Source organism: Zeus faber (genome assembly GCF_960531495.2).
Source record: "Zeus faber genome assembly, chromosome: 8".
NCBI lineage: Eukaryota > Metazoa > Chordata > Actinopteri > Zeiformes > Zeidae > Zeus > Zeus faber.
The window spans coordinates 10,997,173-11,013,604 of NC_137195.1; the positions used below are offsets into that span (position 1 = coordinate 10,997,173).

The 16,432-nt window shown below is 41.3% G+C and overlaps 1 protein-coding gene across 1 annotated transcript; it reads left to right on the forward strand.

Annotated features, from left to right (window-relative positions):
• Positions 1 to 9: 9 nt before the first annotated feature.
• On the forward strand, positions 10 to 9,066 carry spmip4 (sperm microtubule inner protein 4; the record flags this gene model as incomplete). The annotated part of the gene is made up of 6 exons (XM_080004705.1): positions 10 to 84; positions 6,164 to 6,192; positions 6,332 to 6,361; positions 6,528 to 6,693; positions 7,550 to 7,691; positions 8,738 to 9,066. 6 exons carry the CDS (start codon positions 10 to 12, stop codon positions 9,064 to 9,066), a joined length of 771 nt encoding a protein of 256 aa, XP_079860831.1.
• Between the last annotated feature and the right edge of the window lie 7,366 nt (positions 9,067 to 16,432).

A 16,432-nucleotide genomic window follows, 5' to 3' on the forward strand; every position in this document is an offset into this window, starting at 1 on the left:
GATGCCGGGATGAGCCCCCAAGAACGCGTCCCGGTGCGGTGTGAGGATGAGCTTCTCACCGAAGTGGTGTCCTCCAACTCCTCGGTGTGTTATTCGTTCTCCGTTTAGTCCAATCCATCGTTCCCCTCCCGGAATAGCGGACGCTTCAACGCTTTAAACGGGTCCAAAAGATGGGAAAAAAAAAATTGGTGATGACGCCTGAAGAACTCTACAGCTGTCAGTCAGTCAGTCAGACTGACCGTCGTGTGGGTGTGTGTGTGTGTGTGTGGGGGGGGGGGGGTCCAGCATCAGTCCAGCATTCAAAATTCTGCTGAATGCTGTGCAGAGCTGCAGGAAACAGCCTCTGTGTGTGTGCGTGTGTGTGTCTGTTGGTGGGTGGGTTTGGGTTTATGTGGGTGTGTGTGTGTGTGTGTGTGTGTGTATGTGTTCACCCCAAGAAGTTGGAAAGAGAAAACTGCAGGACTGGACTGACTCTTCCCTCTCGCTCTCTCTCTCCCTCTTTATATACCACAGGAGACTGAGCTGCAAGGCTCCAATCAGAAACCAATACGGGTTTCGATGTTACATTTCTGTTCAGAACGGAATGGAGAGAGAGAGAGAGCGTGCGAGAGAGACAGAGAGAGAGAGAGAGAGAGAAAGAGAGTGTTACTCTGTGAAGTGTGATTATTAAATCCTGGCGAAAGAACCAAAAGCACGTGGTTCGAACAATTTAATGAAACCCAGGAGGATTTGTTTCAACAACAAATAAACATTGATATTTCGAACTGAGCTCAAGCTCATCTGGTGGAATATAGATAGGTATAGACAGGCAGATAGATAGATAGATAGAGAGAGAGAGAGAGAGAGAGAGAGAGAGAGAGATAGATAGATAGATAGATAGATAGAGAGAGAGAGAGAGAGAGAGAGAGATAGATAGATAAATAGATAGATAGATAGATAGATAGATAGAGAGATGGATTGGTGGATAGATAGATGGATAGATAGATAGATAGGGAGATAGGGAGATAGAGAGATAGAGAGATGGATAGATAGAAAGGGACTCACACAAAGGCAGCTCTTGCTTTTGCTCTTGCGCTTGTTCGGTGAATAGCTGTGAATAATCCAAGGCCACATCCAAGGTAACATTCACAGCTGAATACACAGAGAGAATGTCAGCACCGGCACCGTGCAAATCATGTTCTCACAATGTGGGGCTGACAAAGAACATTTGAAAGAACACGCTTATTTTAATTATTTGAATTGTCCCCATGAAATCATTCTGTCCTACCCTGACTTGGATGTAAACGGAACCTATTCTGACTCTCTCTCTCTCTGTCTGTCTGTCTCTCTCTCTCTCTCTCTCGCTCTTTATCTCGCTCTCTCTCTCCCTCTAAATCTTTGTCTTCCCATTCAGATATCAAAGTTACCTTGGAGTCAAGTGGACTTGGAGCTTTTATTTTGAGTTTTTCACAAGGCAAGTTGGTCCGAAAATTATATAATTATACAACATCAAGACACGTCCAAATAAACCTACTGCGGTTGAAACCTCCTCACCTCTATCTCTCTCTCCTCTCCCGCCCCCCCCCCCCCAGCTCTCATATACAGTATGCCGCATATACAGTAAGTCAGTACTTCATGCAAGTCTCATACCACACCATTAGCATTGCGTCTTTCTACATATGAATACTGATACTTGAGATTCCCATGCAGAGCTTTCACACAGGAATTCAGAGAACCCGTAAGTTCACCGGTTTACGTTTGCAGGGCTTTACTGTGCAGCTTAACACAATGGAGAATCACATTTCCCCTGCACAATAACTAAATATTAACAACAGGCCAGAGTAGGAATCACTGCAGGCTGTTTGCACATTGATAATGTAGCGTTAGGAAATGTAATCCGAACAGCAGCAGCTCCACTGGGGCAGAGCAGGGTAATTGGTTACTGGACTTATCTTGGGTCGGCTGGATAAGACTTGGTGTTTTGCAGAGACTTTGGATGAGCTCTCAGGAGAATCCCAATTAAAAGGCAAATGCAGAATGGGTCTTATAAGGGCAAACAAATAAGGCAATACTGCTTGGAAAACACTGGGCATCACACCCAGAGAGAAACGCTCGCATTGATCAGAAGCCTCGGCCGTGCATCGGTGGAAATGTCCTCTTAGCTGTGTTGCGATCAGGCTAAAAGTCTGCTAGTTTATCAACTTAATTATTTTCAATGAAGTGGAATAACTTGTTAGTGTCAACATTTCCCAGTCTTGCTTCGCAGCCAAAGATCGACCAAAACAGAATAAAGTTGTCCACTTCAGCACCACGGACAGCACCACCCAACGTGACGCTGGTCTCTTTAGGTTGTGGTGCCAGTAACATGCTGCTGGGTGCTGCTGTGAGTGAATAAACATCTATTTGAATTTCAATATGTAAACAGCAGGTATATGGTAGCAGCCTGAAAACATCCTCAACAGGGTGACATTATAAATTGGCCAAAAGTTGGCCTTTTCATGGGTAAAATGCAGTTGTGGAAGAAGTATTGAAGCCTCTTATTTAAGTAAAAATGCAAATACTTTGATACAAAATAATTATAGTAAAAGTAGTAAAAGTAAGAGTACAACATTGCTATTTCAACTTCAGCAAATGTATATGATTGCTTGCTATTAAATGTACTTAAAGTTTTAAAAGTAAAACTTGTCAGATCCACTGCTCTCATATATCAAGTCTATTATACAGAATAGAGTGTTACTCTGCCTTTTTTATACAGCAAAATGCAATTTTGATGAGCAATCTTAGATAAACAGTTTAGTAGATTGTGTCCCAGAATTCATTTTCCATTAGCTTTTTTATGTTTATAGTATGAATACATTTCCTTTTGACTAAAGTGATGTGACTATGTTAGAACATAAGAGTAAAACTCTTGTAAATGTAAAGCATTTCCCTTGAAATTAAGTTAAGTAACAATTTAAATGCCTAGAAACTGTAAGCTCAGATACTTTCAAATGTACTAAAGAATGCTATTGAAGTACATGTTCATACTTCGTTACTTTCCAATCAATCAATGAGCTGGTTCCTAGCGAGGTACCCTGCTTTTATGTAATCCACTCAGTGTCCTGCATTCACTAGTGGTGAAATATGATCCATGTAATTTGATACCACTTCACAGGGAACTGGTATTCGGTGTCATTAGCCCAGAGCCGGCTGCCTTTTCATTTCATCGTCAAATCATAATTCATGAAGCTGTGAACCTGTAATGCTATCGGATCCAGACTTCATGATATGCGGATGCAATCTGAGCAGTGATTACTGACTCGAAAACATCCAGGAAGTCATTCGGCAGCATAAATACAAAATGTCCCCATTCTTTTATCCTCATTCTGCAGCACTGCAGGTGTACGTAACAGACAGGAAGTCTGTGCTGGTGTCATTCTCGCTCCTAGTCAGCCTCCCAGTCCAACTGAAGGAGCTGAGCAGGGTTGGCAATGTGGAGCAGCAGGCATATGGGGTGGTTGTAGGATTGAGCTTAATCTCAGGTTCATTCATTATATCACAGGTGCTGGTAGTGACACCACACATGACGTGTGTTGCTCACGCAGCAGGCTGCCTGGATTGGGTGTCACTCAACCCGATCCTTCTGCTCATTGCAGGAAAGCGCACGAGCCTACGTCAGTGGGACAGACGTAGTGCTGAGAGTCCAATTCTATCTATGGATTTTGAGCTCACCCTCCACTAAACCCCCCTGCCTTTTACAAAAAAAAAAAAATCATCTGCATGCGGGGGGTTCAGTGTAAATCCCTCACTCTAACCGTCTCTCTGTCGGTTCATTGGCCTCCTGAAAGAGCTGGAAGAGCAAACGTGTCTAATACCGGAGAAAGATATTTGCAAAAGAAAAGGGACACCTAATAAGACGACCCACTGTACCTACATACAAATGCCAAGGTAAGACATTGATGAATGTGCATAGGGCTGGGTATTGTTAAAAAAATGACGATACCAATACCAAAAGAGTACTTCATTCAATACCTTTTTTTTCTACTTCACCCATCGTGTGACTGGAACCATTCAGTTGCGTAAAATGCCACCACTCCTCCCCATCCAAATGTTTTTTACACAAATGCATTTTGAAAATGTTTTGAAATAAATATTTATGAAATAACTGCACAAAACTGGACAATGAAGTATTTGGGCAGTGCGATTTAAAACAAATAGCTAGTACTGGAGGAATGATTACAGCGAGGAAAACCTCTTTGACTGTTCATATGGAAAATGTGCAAATTCATTGCAGACATGAACATTGATTTAAATTGCGTGGGCACCTGACTGTTGTTTTAAGACAGAATTGAAACATTGTGAACCTGTCCTTTAACAGAATGTTGTGTCTGCTGGTGCGGTAATGAGCCAATCACACGTCGCATTAAATCGAAAAACTCTTATGGTGATTGGCTGCCTTGTAGCTGCCTTGTAGTGGGCCAATCACATGTCCCATTACATCGAAGAATGCTTTAAATGAATCACTTAAATGAATCACTGATTCGTTCGCAGGGATACACTCACTAGTGAGTCAATTCCCCTTTTCACTAAAAAGATTTGACGTGTTCGTGAACTTCACCACACTATCCCTGAGCCAGTAGAAGCTGTTTTCTCTGGAACATTGCACTTAAATGGCTTAAATAAAAACTGTGGATTGATATAAAAGTTGTTTTTTTCCATTTATTCATTACGTGGAGGAAGCAGGTGGAGGATTTGGACACGGTGGTCTCGCATGGCGCAATTGGTCTATAATAGTTGCGTTTCCAGGTTATTAGTTGTATAAATTATTATATATTATAACAGACCCTAAATAATTGAGTTTAATGTATTTTATTGCAGATAAATTAGTGCATCCAGTGTGGCTCACTTCCGTAATGTGGTTTTGCGGTTGTGTTTTCTGTTAATGTGGTTGTGTTTTCTGTAAAGGCATTTGTGTTTTCTGTCAATGTGGTTGTGTTTTCTGTTAGTGCGTTTGGTTTTTCTGTTAACGCGGTTGCGTTTTCTGTAAAGGCGTTTGTGTTTTCTGTCAATGTGGTTGTGTTTTCTGTTAGTGCGTTTGGTTTTTCTGTTAACGCGGTTGCGTTTTCTGTAAAGGCGTTTGTGTTTTCTGTTAATGTGGTTTCGTTTTCGGTTAATGCGTTTGTGTTTTATGTTAATGTGGTTGTGTTTTCGGTTAATGCGTTTGTGTTTTCTGTTAATGTGGTTGTGTTTTCTATAAAGGCGTTTGTGTTTTCTGTTAACGCGCTTGTGTTTTCTGTAAAGGCTTTGTGTTTTCTGTCAACGCGGTTGTGTTTTCTATAAAGGCGGTTGTGTTTTCTGTTAATGTGGTTGTGTTTTCTGTTAATGCGGTTGTGTTTTGTCTATTTGCATGTGTTTTCTTAAGTTGCAGTGCATTGAGCTCTCAGGGCCACGGTACAAAATGGATTGATTGCAGGTGTCGTTTGACTGGAAAGGTTTCGATACTACTTGGTATTGGGTTCTATTAATCGATACCTTAAAGGTATTGAGTACCAACACCCAGCCCTAATTGTGCATTTGTAATTCCATTGTATATTGTATACCAATCTATTGTATATCAATTCTCAAGTATGAATTTCATGCTAAAGTTGTATTTTTTGACATACTGTGTATACAGGCATATAAACAAACAACCATTTTTGATGTCAAATGTTTTGGTTGCACCACAAAAGTTGATTTTGAGTCTATTTTCCTGCTTATATGGATTTGTTTGGAATTACACTGTTGACATACAGTTGGAATCCTGTTGGAATCAGTCAAATGGATGAATTTAAGACGTTTTTGAAATGGGTGCAATTACACCTTGACGTCCTCTTCCTCCCGCTAGGATACCAGCTATTATCTCACTTTGTCTTCATACCTACGAGTCACAGCACCAACAGGCAAATGGAGTCCAGTTCCACAGGAAAATGTAAAATACCAGCTGCCACAAATGGCCATCATCACTTCAGCTTCGGAGGAGCCATTATACCTGAGTGAGTCCACAGATATTCTGAATGCTGAATACTGAAAAGCCATTAAAGCCACTGTCCAAAATCTCCAAATGGACCCTTACTAGATATAAATGCGGTCGCCGCCTCATGCCTTTTCGAAATATCTCCACAGAAATGTGACCATTCGTCAATATTATGACATCACATCCACAAAGAAAAGCAATGTCCGTCTGAATGATCAACTGTGGGTAACCATTGATTTACTGCATTTGTACTTGTTTATATATTTGATTGGACATTAATTGTGTATTAGGGATTTGTTGCAGCTATGTTTAATAACAAAGACATGCATATGTGTTTTGATGTTGTATTTTTTTTTACAGTATACCAAAACCAACTGATATCAACATGGGGTGAGTACTTCCAGCTTTTTTGGAGACACATTAAAGAGCGTCATACCACCAGTTTCTCAAATACACAACATTGCCAATCGCCTGTGCTTGTTTTCATCGTGTCTACGTCTAAATCAACCCATTTTTTACTTCATCTTTACTTCTTTTGCCCTCGTCCTCTTATCAGTGAGAGAATGATTAAGGTCGTCGTACCAAAAAAGCATCCCTATTCCTCCCACATCCCCCAGTTTGCACTCTTCCCATCATGTGACCCCCCTGACGGCCCGCATACTGGAGTGAGAGTGGCGTCCCAGTCCAGCCTCAGCCGCCTTGACCCCGCAAGTGAACCGCAGGTCAGAGTCCCGAGTGGAACAGTAGTTACGCCACAGGCTCAATGAAATGCTGCAGAAGATGTATCCTGAAAGTTCAATAACTACAGGCCATGGAGACATGAGATGACAGATAACTGTAAGGTAATTTATCTAACACTGGTTCTCTGATTAGCATGAGCGAGAGTCTCACTATGGGGATCATCTCTAGGTGAGCCCCCCCTAATCACTTTGAAGGAGGTTATTTTACGATAATGACTGGCTGGATGCACATTATCCCGCTTATTACACGGCTACATAATAACTAAAAGAATACAGTAAGACTGAATATTGATTTGATATTTTTCTATAACTACTATGCCTATAGTTTAGGAGCTTCCACTCATAAAAATAGTCCACAACTGACAATGCAAAAACATAGCCAAGTATCTGCCCTATATATGACCAGCCTATATACTATTATTAAATTGGACATATCCACACATCTCTTCAAATCTTCCATTGTAGTTTCCATGTAGCATGGTTTGCCGGGACAATGGACATTATTAACAGACAGCGGTCCTTATTCAGAAATTGCTGCCTGCTCATTGCCACTGTTGACCAATCAGAATCGCCTATTCCACAGAGCCGCCTAATAAAAACAGATGGGAGGGGTTGAGGCCTGACCAGTTACACACAATGGCACACAAACTGATGATATGGGCCTATAGGGAAACACCCAACCAATGCTATGGGAGAGAAACACAATACAACTGAAGAAAAGGAACAAAATAGGTTAATAGGTGCCTTAAATCCTAAAGGCACGGCATTTTAAACGTTTATTTCAATGATGAGGCAATATTATCCATTTCAACATTATGTCAACAATATTTTCACTCAGCATACCATGCCACTGAAGGGTGAGACCCAGGTTTTCTACCCTACACCCCCCAAAAATATTCCAATGTCTGAGCGGACGGCAAATATGCTGAAAAACCTCCAGAGGTCACACTGGATCACCTCTCACCAACTGGATTACACAGGTAAGGAAGCCTCAAACACCCTTCCAAAGCACAAAATACAAATAATACTATGTCAAGCATGAACGTGGGAGGAATTTGCCATGCCTAATTATCTAAATTTGATACATATACTGTGCTGTATATGATTTTTTTTTAAGGATCTGGGCCAGCGAATCCTTTAATGATGGATGATTTTTATGAAAAAATGTGGGACTCAACCACTGGAGGAACAACTTTACACACTGCACCACTGGTAAAAAAAAAGAGAGAAATTTGAATATTGTGTCAGTTAAGATTGTAAAATACAAACTGGTCAATTCAATGTAAAAAAAAAAACGTATTTTTCTTTAAATGGGTTACAATATTCATAACAATCACAATAAGACATTATGGTGTGAAAGATGGAATGCAGTGTTCAAATATACTGGTCAAATGTAAGTGTTGACTGGTAGCATGGGCTTTTTTAACGTCTCTTTAGGCCCAGAAATCCAATATATGTATTTATATATATAAATCTCATCTTATTTCCTATTGAATAGAACAGACCATCTCTTTAGCAGATGATTGTTTAAACGCCATGTATTATGCATTCCAATGAACATTAGAGCTGTAAGAACCTGACCTTGAGTCCACAGTCATTTCTAAGCTACGGGATGACATGTTTTCTAGGCCTTTTCGGTGACTGTACTCTCTGGCCATAAAGCTGATGTTCCGTCTTCTTTTTACTATGAATAATGCAATAAAATGTATTTAGTTGCATTATTGAGTTGGAATTTGCTAGTGTTTGTTTTAATAAACAGCATTACATTGTTCTCCATTTTTAATACTCTAAGCAATCAGCTCAACATTGGAACAGACTTCCCTTTTTCCAATTGAGTTCATAAAATCAAGTCCCTTTCCCCCCCAGAGAGAACGATCCTATCCTGTGTTTGTTCCGTCCAAACCGAGAGAAGGCCGGGGCGTGCGGAGAAGGTCAGGAGTGAAGACCACCGACCGTTCTCCAAGCGGGGCCCTTGCTGCTGAACCTCTTGAAGAACATCCACGTTTCCCCACACCTCCAAACCCAGCGCTCACCTACGCCCCGCACACAGACACTTCACTGCCTGTGCGTGATATCAGGCCGCATGGAATCGCAGAGCAGCCCGCTTCCACTTATCCCTGCCTTCTGCCCCGCTCCGCTCTGCTGCCCCGGATTAGACCCGGGAACCAGGAGGAAGCAGCTCGTGGCCGGTACTTCTCCTCCCTCCTGGAGCTTCAGAGCTCCTTCACCAAGTCCCACGTCCGTCGCAGTTACAATGCCTCCATTCCTGGTGCCGCCGTCGACCTCAGGGACAATGTATGTAGTGGAAAAAAGCACAACTTCTACGGCGTCAACTGCTTCTACCTCCATGGATAATATTATTTCAACGTCCCGTTCTTCAAAGGTAGAGATGCACATGTGAGTATTTTGTGTTGTATTTATAATAACTTATGCTTCCAATAAAGCAACACGTGGATTTCACATTTGTCCAGCTCCTCATTGAGTCCACCCTTAATTTAATAAGTGCAATATACAGTACAGTACATGCCTCAGACCAATTTCCAAATATTGATATCTGCTTTAATGAATCTTCTTTGTAGTGTCCATTATAACAATAGATTTAATCTACATATATAAACTCACATTAGCTTCCGAGAAGAGAGAATATTAATCTGTTTGTGTTTAGACCCAGAGCGCAGAGAGGATGTATTGTACAGTTGCAGAAAAACAAAAATAAATTGATAGCATTAGATAGATGTGTATTCTGTATAAAATATTTAATGAGGCTGATTTTTTACCCCCATAAAAACGACTGTATTTCAGCACTCAGGAGCGGTTCCATCGTACGGTAGTAACCTTGAATGATAGTTTGAAAAAAACAAGATGTCTCTCCTTGTGTAGGCTGCAGCAGTCAGGCTGTCTCTGTACGAAAAGGCTTTTTTTGTGTGACATCAAGTCATCCTGAGGCAGTAAAGCTGCTGTATGTCCTTGAACAACACAGCGGCTTTTCAGCCTTTTTCGATTAAAAAACCCCAAGGACGATTTCAATTCACAATGAACGACACGGAGCAGAAGGGTGGTCCACCTGAACACTGTGGAATCTTAAGTCACTTAATAATTTCTTACAAATTAGTCTTTCAATGAAGAACATTTCTGCAGTTGCTTACATATGTCGTGCACGAGGCGTCATTGCTTCTTGAGTAAGGTTCTTGCCCGATTCTTTCTTCCATTACTATCCACTATAAAGTGGATGTTCGTATGTGATGGTTTGACGTAAATAAAAAATTATGATGGATCAATATTCAGTTTTCTTTGCCTTATTCTGTTAGGCAATGTCTATTTTCCTCCACTAGATGGCAGTGTGCCATCATACGTACATATACATAAATATCTCCGATAAATTATGCAAATACTGTTTTAATACTGAGAGTGGGTACAATCCACAGTACTTAGGTAACTATTTGGCATGGCATTCGGCAAAGCACACTTTTAACATTCTCCAAAAGACCAACAAGATGAGGCCTACTTTTTAACCGAGGACACGCTCACCAATTAATGGTATACATTCTGTTGATATTATATGGAAATAATAATGAATAATATTCCAAATAATAATTGTTATTACACACACACACACACACACACACACACACACATATATATATACATATAGATATATGTATATATATATATACACACGCACAGTATACATATATAATACATATAAAGTATATACATTGTATCTATACAGTGTGTATATGCATATATATACTGTATATATATACATATATACACATTGATATCTATACAGTATATATATATATACATGCAGGCGGTTGGTGTAAGGGAGGAAAATGCGCAGAACTGAAAGTATTGGAGGCAGATGATCCGCTTTGGCGACCCCTAACGGGAGTAGCCGACAAAAGACGAAGATACGTACTTCTTTATATACTTTTATATATATATATGTATATATTTTTTTTATGGCAAGGTCCTCCTTGGAGAAATAAACTCTGGCTACCCCCTTACAATTTTCTTTTTTGTATTAAACATGTACGTACTTCTTTATATACTTTTATATATATATATGTATATATTTTTTTATGGCAAGGTCCTCCTTGGAGAAATAAACTCTGGCTACCCCCTTACAATTTTCTTTTTTGTATTAAACATGTACTAAGACCAAAAAAAAAAACAAAAAAACCGTATATTCAATCATTTCGAGGCGGCCCTCCGCGGAAATCCCTCGAGGTGGGGCCGCGGACCCCAGCTTGGGAACCCCTGCGCCAGGCGCCGTTCGGCCCGCCGCTGTTGCGTGGTAGTGCGCCTGCGCGCCGCCGCCTCCTCCTCCTCCTCCCCCGTGAGCGCGAGTGAGTCGTGGCGCGTCCTCGCATCCGCACGGAGCGCGCAGCATCCTCAGCGCGGGTCCGTCCGCAGGAGGGACACAGCTGCATCGTCTGCTTCCATAAAGTCACTCCTGCTTCTCAAGTCACTGCTTGGGATCCACGCCTGCGCTCCCAAGGTGAGTTGAGCATCAGTGTTTAGAAGTTTGGTTCCTCTTGTCTTTTACTTGGGCCTTTTGGTTTGACTTTTTTTTTTTTTTTTTTTTTTTTAGGGGGGGGTTTGGTCCAGATAATGTTTCAGTGCAGTCGACAGAGTTTGGGGTTCACTGAAAATAGGCTGTTCAGCCTGTGCCTAACCCTGACCCCGTACAGCCAGTTAGCGTGTTGTGTAGTAACACAAGATCAGATAAGATAAAACAAGATAAGATAAGATAAGATAAAACAAATTGAGATAAGATGAGCTGGTGTCATTAATGCGTGATCCCTTTAATGTGTGTGTGTGTGTGTGTGTGTGTGTGTGTGTGTGTGTGTGTGTGCGCGTGTGTGTGCGTGATACTGTTAAGCAGTTGTAGGTGGAAGGGCTGCGAAGGATCTTTTTTCTTAAGATAATACGTCACTTTTACAGCAGTATTTCAATTTTTTCCTTTCCCAAGCGGACTTCTGGCAGCCTCCGGCCGTTATAAACGCATTACCGTACAACAGCTCTGCTCTGCATCCATACCAGACGCTGGTGATCGAGAATCCAAAGCTGCTTTTTAAGGCATGCCGTATTTAAATGCTGTGATAAACAAGTGTTAGTTTGTCCTCTCGTGGCTGCTTGCTGTGTAAACAGTGGAACAGTGGGAGCTGTGTGTGTTGGTACATGTGTGCCCTGTGGGGCTGGAATGGGCTCATTCAGAATGCTGCTTGGGGTGTGGGGACGACTCCTTTTCGCCGCCCCGAGACCAGGTCTGTTCATGAGTTTGACTGGAACGTGGCGTCGTCCTGCTGCGATATCTAGTATATGTCTCACTAGATATCTATTCACTAGATATCGAGTGAATTTGTCGGCCTCACCCTGTCGATCCAGCTGAGATGTGTATCTAGATGTGGAGGTTATCTGTGTGTGTGTGTGTGTGTACCTATGCAAAGAAGAGCAGGAGTTAGAGGCGCCCCTGGAATGCTGAGGCAAATAGATACAGTATGCACAATGCATATAATGTACATATACATTTACACTCAGCAGTTCTCTCATACTGTAATTGTCCATACAGTCAACATACTGGATACACAGACCGTTTGTCTGTGTACTTTGGGGGGCGTGCCACAGAACATTACACACAACACAGACAATACAATTGTCGCCAGTCAACGCCTGTATCGAACAATCATAAAAGAGTCAATCCATTTTTTGAATTTTTGCGTTGGGGTTTTGTGGTTAAAAATGAACTTAAATCAAACATTCTGTTCCCGTTTGGTTCCTTTAGCAGCTGAAGTAGCCCCCAAAAAACGACCACCTCTCTGTAAGCGAGGACCGGATCTAGGAGACGGAGAGCGCAGAGCGGCTGTTCCGTGTACGATGCCAGGTGTTGCCTCTCTCTGCGGGACGTGAATAATGTATTTGAGGTCAGTAGTAAACGGGTGGGTGAGGTTTCGGGGGGGCAGCGGCTTCGGGCACGACGCCTTATCATGAAACCAGGCACCCACCGCCCCCCTCCCAGTTTACAGACCCGGATCTGCTGTAATAATGTCCCCATTTACTTATTATTTACTCAATATCTCAATTACAACCGGTTTTGCCGCTGACGACAGGTGTTTAACACTGGTTTTGACAGCTCATTTATCCCCCCTGAGACCAGTTTCTCCTCACTATTATTGTTCACTATCACCTTGCCGTCCACATCGTTCAAGGCCTTGACACAGTGTATGAAGACACAGGGGCAGTTTCATAACTCCATCACTGGAAACAACACCGCACCTGATGGAGAGCCAGGGATTTCTTGTTTTTTTCGACAGAACGTTGAACAGAACACTCTCCCAGGTTATTTCCACTCTTACTTCTGCAACAACTATACTGTGCGACGACTGAATAATTCACATTTAGTCTTCTCCGTCTCAACGCGCGGCAGCTTGGATCTCCCTAAATAATGTAGGCATTTGAGTCCGTTATGTTTCATCAACCCTCTCGCCGCTGCGGGGCCCCGTTCGGGCGAAGTCACAGACGCAGCACACGTCGAGGGGTAAATGCAACTAAATGTTTTCGGGGTTGAAGGCTGAATTAAGACGGACAACACTAATATGTCTTTGGCGCTAAGGTCATATTAGTGCATTTGCTGAAAAGTAAATCCTACATAAAAAGCCATTTATTCTATTTAAGGTTTATTAAAGTTATATCTATATATATTTTTTTCTTATAAATTTTATAATGACTTCAGGAACTGTAGCCAACTAAAACATATTTATTGAGTATAATTAATATGGGATATAATGAATAATGTTGCCGAACCAAGAGAAAACATCATACTAACTTCAGCGGTTTGTGGGTGAGTCATGACCTAAAAAAAAGGCAATTTCAACCACCAGTCTACAAATGCAGTAAAAAAAAAAAAACAACAACAAAAAAAACCCCAGTGTTCTTTAAAATCAATACTGGAGAACTTCAATTAATCATGAAGCCCCCCCCCCCCCACACCCCCATAACTCAGGAGATTTGTTCTGTTATCTTTTAATGACATTTAAGAAAAAAGAAACAAAAAGCACTGCGTTCTGCCCAGACAGTTTGGGAATGAAGCGCCTCTCGAAGAGTCAGAGCTATTCTTAGCGTGAGGGTTTATGTCTCTTTGTCAAAGAGGACGATGAATGACACTCGATTTATTCGACGTGGAGTGGCTGGGAAACCGACAGATGTTTCATGCATATATAAATATATGACGTATACTTAATACGTATACATAATATATATTATACTGCATTCTCAATTAATTTATCGGCCTATTTGTTGCCAAAAGTGGTTGAACCAACAACATAGAGTTTTAAGTTTTAACAAAATGATAAGATAAGATAATACTTTAGTAATCCCAGGGGGGGAAGATGCATGAGAGATTCATAACTCATGACACGTCCGTTTACGTGGCCACGCGCACGTGTCCAACGTGATGGAGCTCAGTTTCGTTCTTTGATGTTGGAGTTTTGTATTCATAAGTAGAAATGGTGGTGTTTTGGATTTGGACGGCTTGCCGAATTTGCCCCTGATATTTACGATCATGAGTACGGAGGAAGGCGGAAGGCTGGTGTAGCGGTGTGAAGAGAGAGGCGGAGCGCGGGAGCGGGAGGATGAAGGGGTGAGGAGGATGTGGTTTATTAACAGGATGCGCTGGTGACACATCGCGGCTCACACTGCACAGTCACAGAGCACAGTGGGATGAGACGCAGTACTTTCCCTGGAGAAACATCGGATTCTTTCTTTCTTTCTTTTTATTTCTTTCTCTTTCTTTCTTCCTTTTCAGCCCATTTACAGTATATAGCCGTAGCCCCCTCTTCTCTATTATTCTATCCATCTGTCTGTAGACCTCAATGCGATGAGATGCACAACTTTAATAGGGACACACACTGCCGTCTTGCTTTTTCTTTCTTTCTTTCTTTCATTCTTTTTTCTTTCTTTCTCTCTTTCTTTCTTTTCAGCCCATTTACAATATATAGCCATACCCCCCTCTTCTCTATTATTCTATCCATCTGTCTGTTCTGTATCAATGCGATGAGATACATAACTTGAATAGGGACAAACACTGGCTTCTTTCTTTCTTTCTTTCTTTCTTTCTTTCTTTCTTTCTTTCTTTCCAGCCCATTTACAGTATATAGCCAAACACCCCTCTTCTCTATTATTCTATCCATCTGTCTGTAGACGTCCATGTGATGAGAGGCATAACTTTAATAGGGACAAACACTGCTTTCTTACTTTCTTTATTTCTTTTGTTCTTTTTTCTTTCTTGCTTTCTTCCTCTCTTTCTCTCTTTCTTTCTTTCCAGCCCATTTACAGTATATAGCCGTACCCCCCTGTTCTCTATTTTTCTATCTATCTGTCTGTAGACCTCAATGCGATGAGATGCATAACTTTGATACGGACAAACACTGCCTTCTTTCTTTCTTTCTTTCTTACTTTCTTTCATTCTTACTTTCTTTCTTTACAGCCCATTTACAGTATAAAGCCATACCCCCCCTTCTCTATTATTCTATCCATCTGTCTGCAGACTTGTGATGAGATTAATGTGATGAGATGCATAACTTTAATAGGGACAAACACTGCTTTCCTTCTTTCTTTCTTTCTTTCTCTTTTTCTTCCTCCTTCCCTCCTCTCTCACTCTCTCCATCTAGCTATCCCTGTCCCACCCTGGCTTGCTCCCTCTCAGCTCCACCATATGAGACGTCTTGGACTGAGTCCCACTCTCAGCTCGGGGCCTGGAGCAGGTCAGGAGGGACTCTTCCATCTGCGTGTCCTTTTCTGAAAAGATGGAGCTGCACACACACAGACGTGAGCGTGCAAACATTCACACCATTATCCCGCGTTGGTCATGAGACATCTCCATGGGAAATAATACTGCTGCTGGTGCTCAAGGTTTTGCATTGAGGCGAGTGGTTGAACGAGTGGTTGAATCTTGAATTAATAGCTGTAGGCCACTTTTTTTCCTCGGGTAGAAATGATTAGGGTGATAAAGTTATTTTTAAAATGTATTATCCCAGTGAAAATACAACTAGATAGGGGGTTGAACACAAAACAGCAAAACACTTTACCAACTGGGTTTATCATACAACAACTCAATAGCAATATTGTTATTTTCAGAATTTGTTTTATCAACTGACGATTTCAACCATTTGTCATCAATATTTTTTCACGTCTACATTTTTAACCGGAAACTGCAGATTAAGAGAAAAATACTAGAATCAGAATCGTTATTGCCAAGTAAGTTTACACATACCAGGAATTTGTCTTGGCGTTCGGTGCATATATGAAACATAAATGTAAAATAGAACAATCGGAAAACAATCTATAGATAAATAAGAATTTGTAAAATAAGGCTGTTTTATTAATTATTATTATTATTATTATTATTATTATTATTATTATTATTGTAATAAAGAGCTTTACAGTCAATGGGAACAGACTTAATACATATTAAGACTTACATATTAAGTCTATTCCCATTGCTCTAAATATTCCTCACGAATAAAGTCAGATTAATGTGGTAGATGAATGGTAGTTTTTGGGGTTTTTTAATAGTTACAGTCGACCCAGTAGCTGTTTTGCTTGAAGTTAGTGTTCAGGAGGCTCCAAGTGAACGTTGCGCAGGCAGCGCCGGCCTATGCGCTGCCTGCGCGCAGCACTGACGGGGCGCGGTGACGAGGAGGAAAGTTGGTGCGAAGAG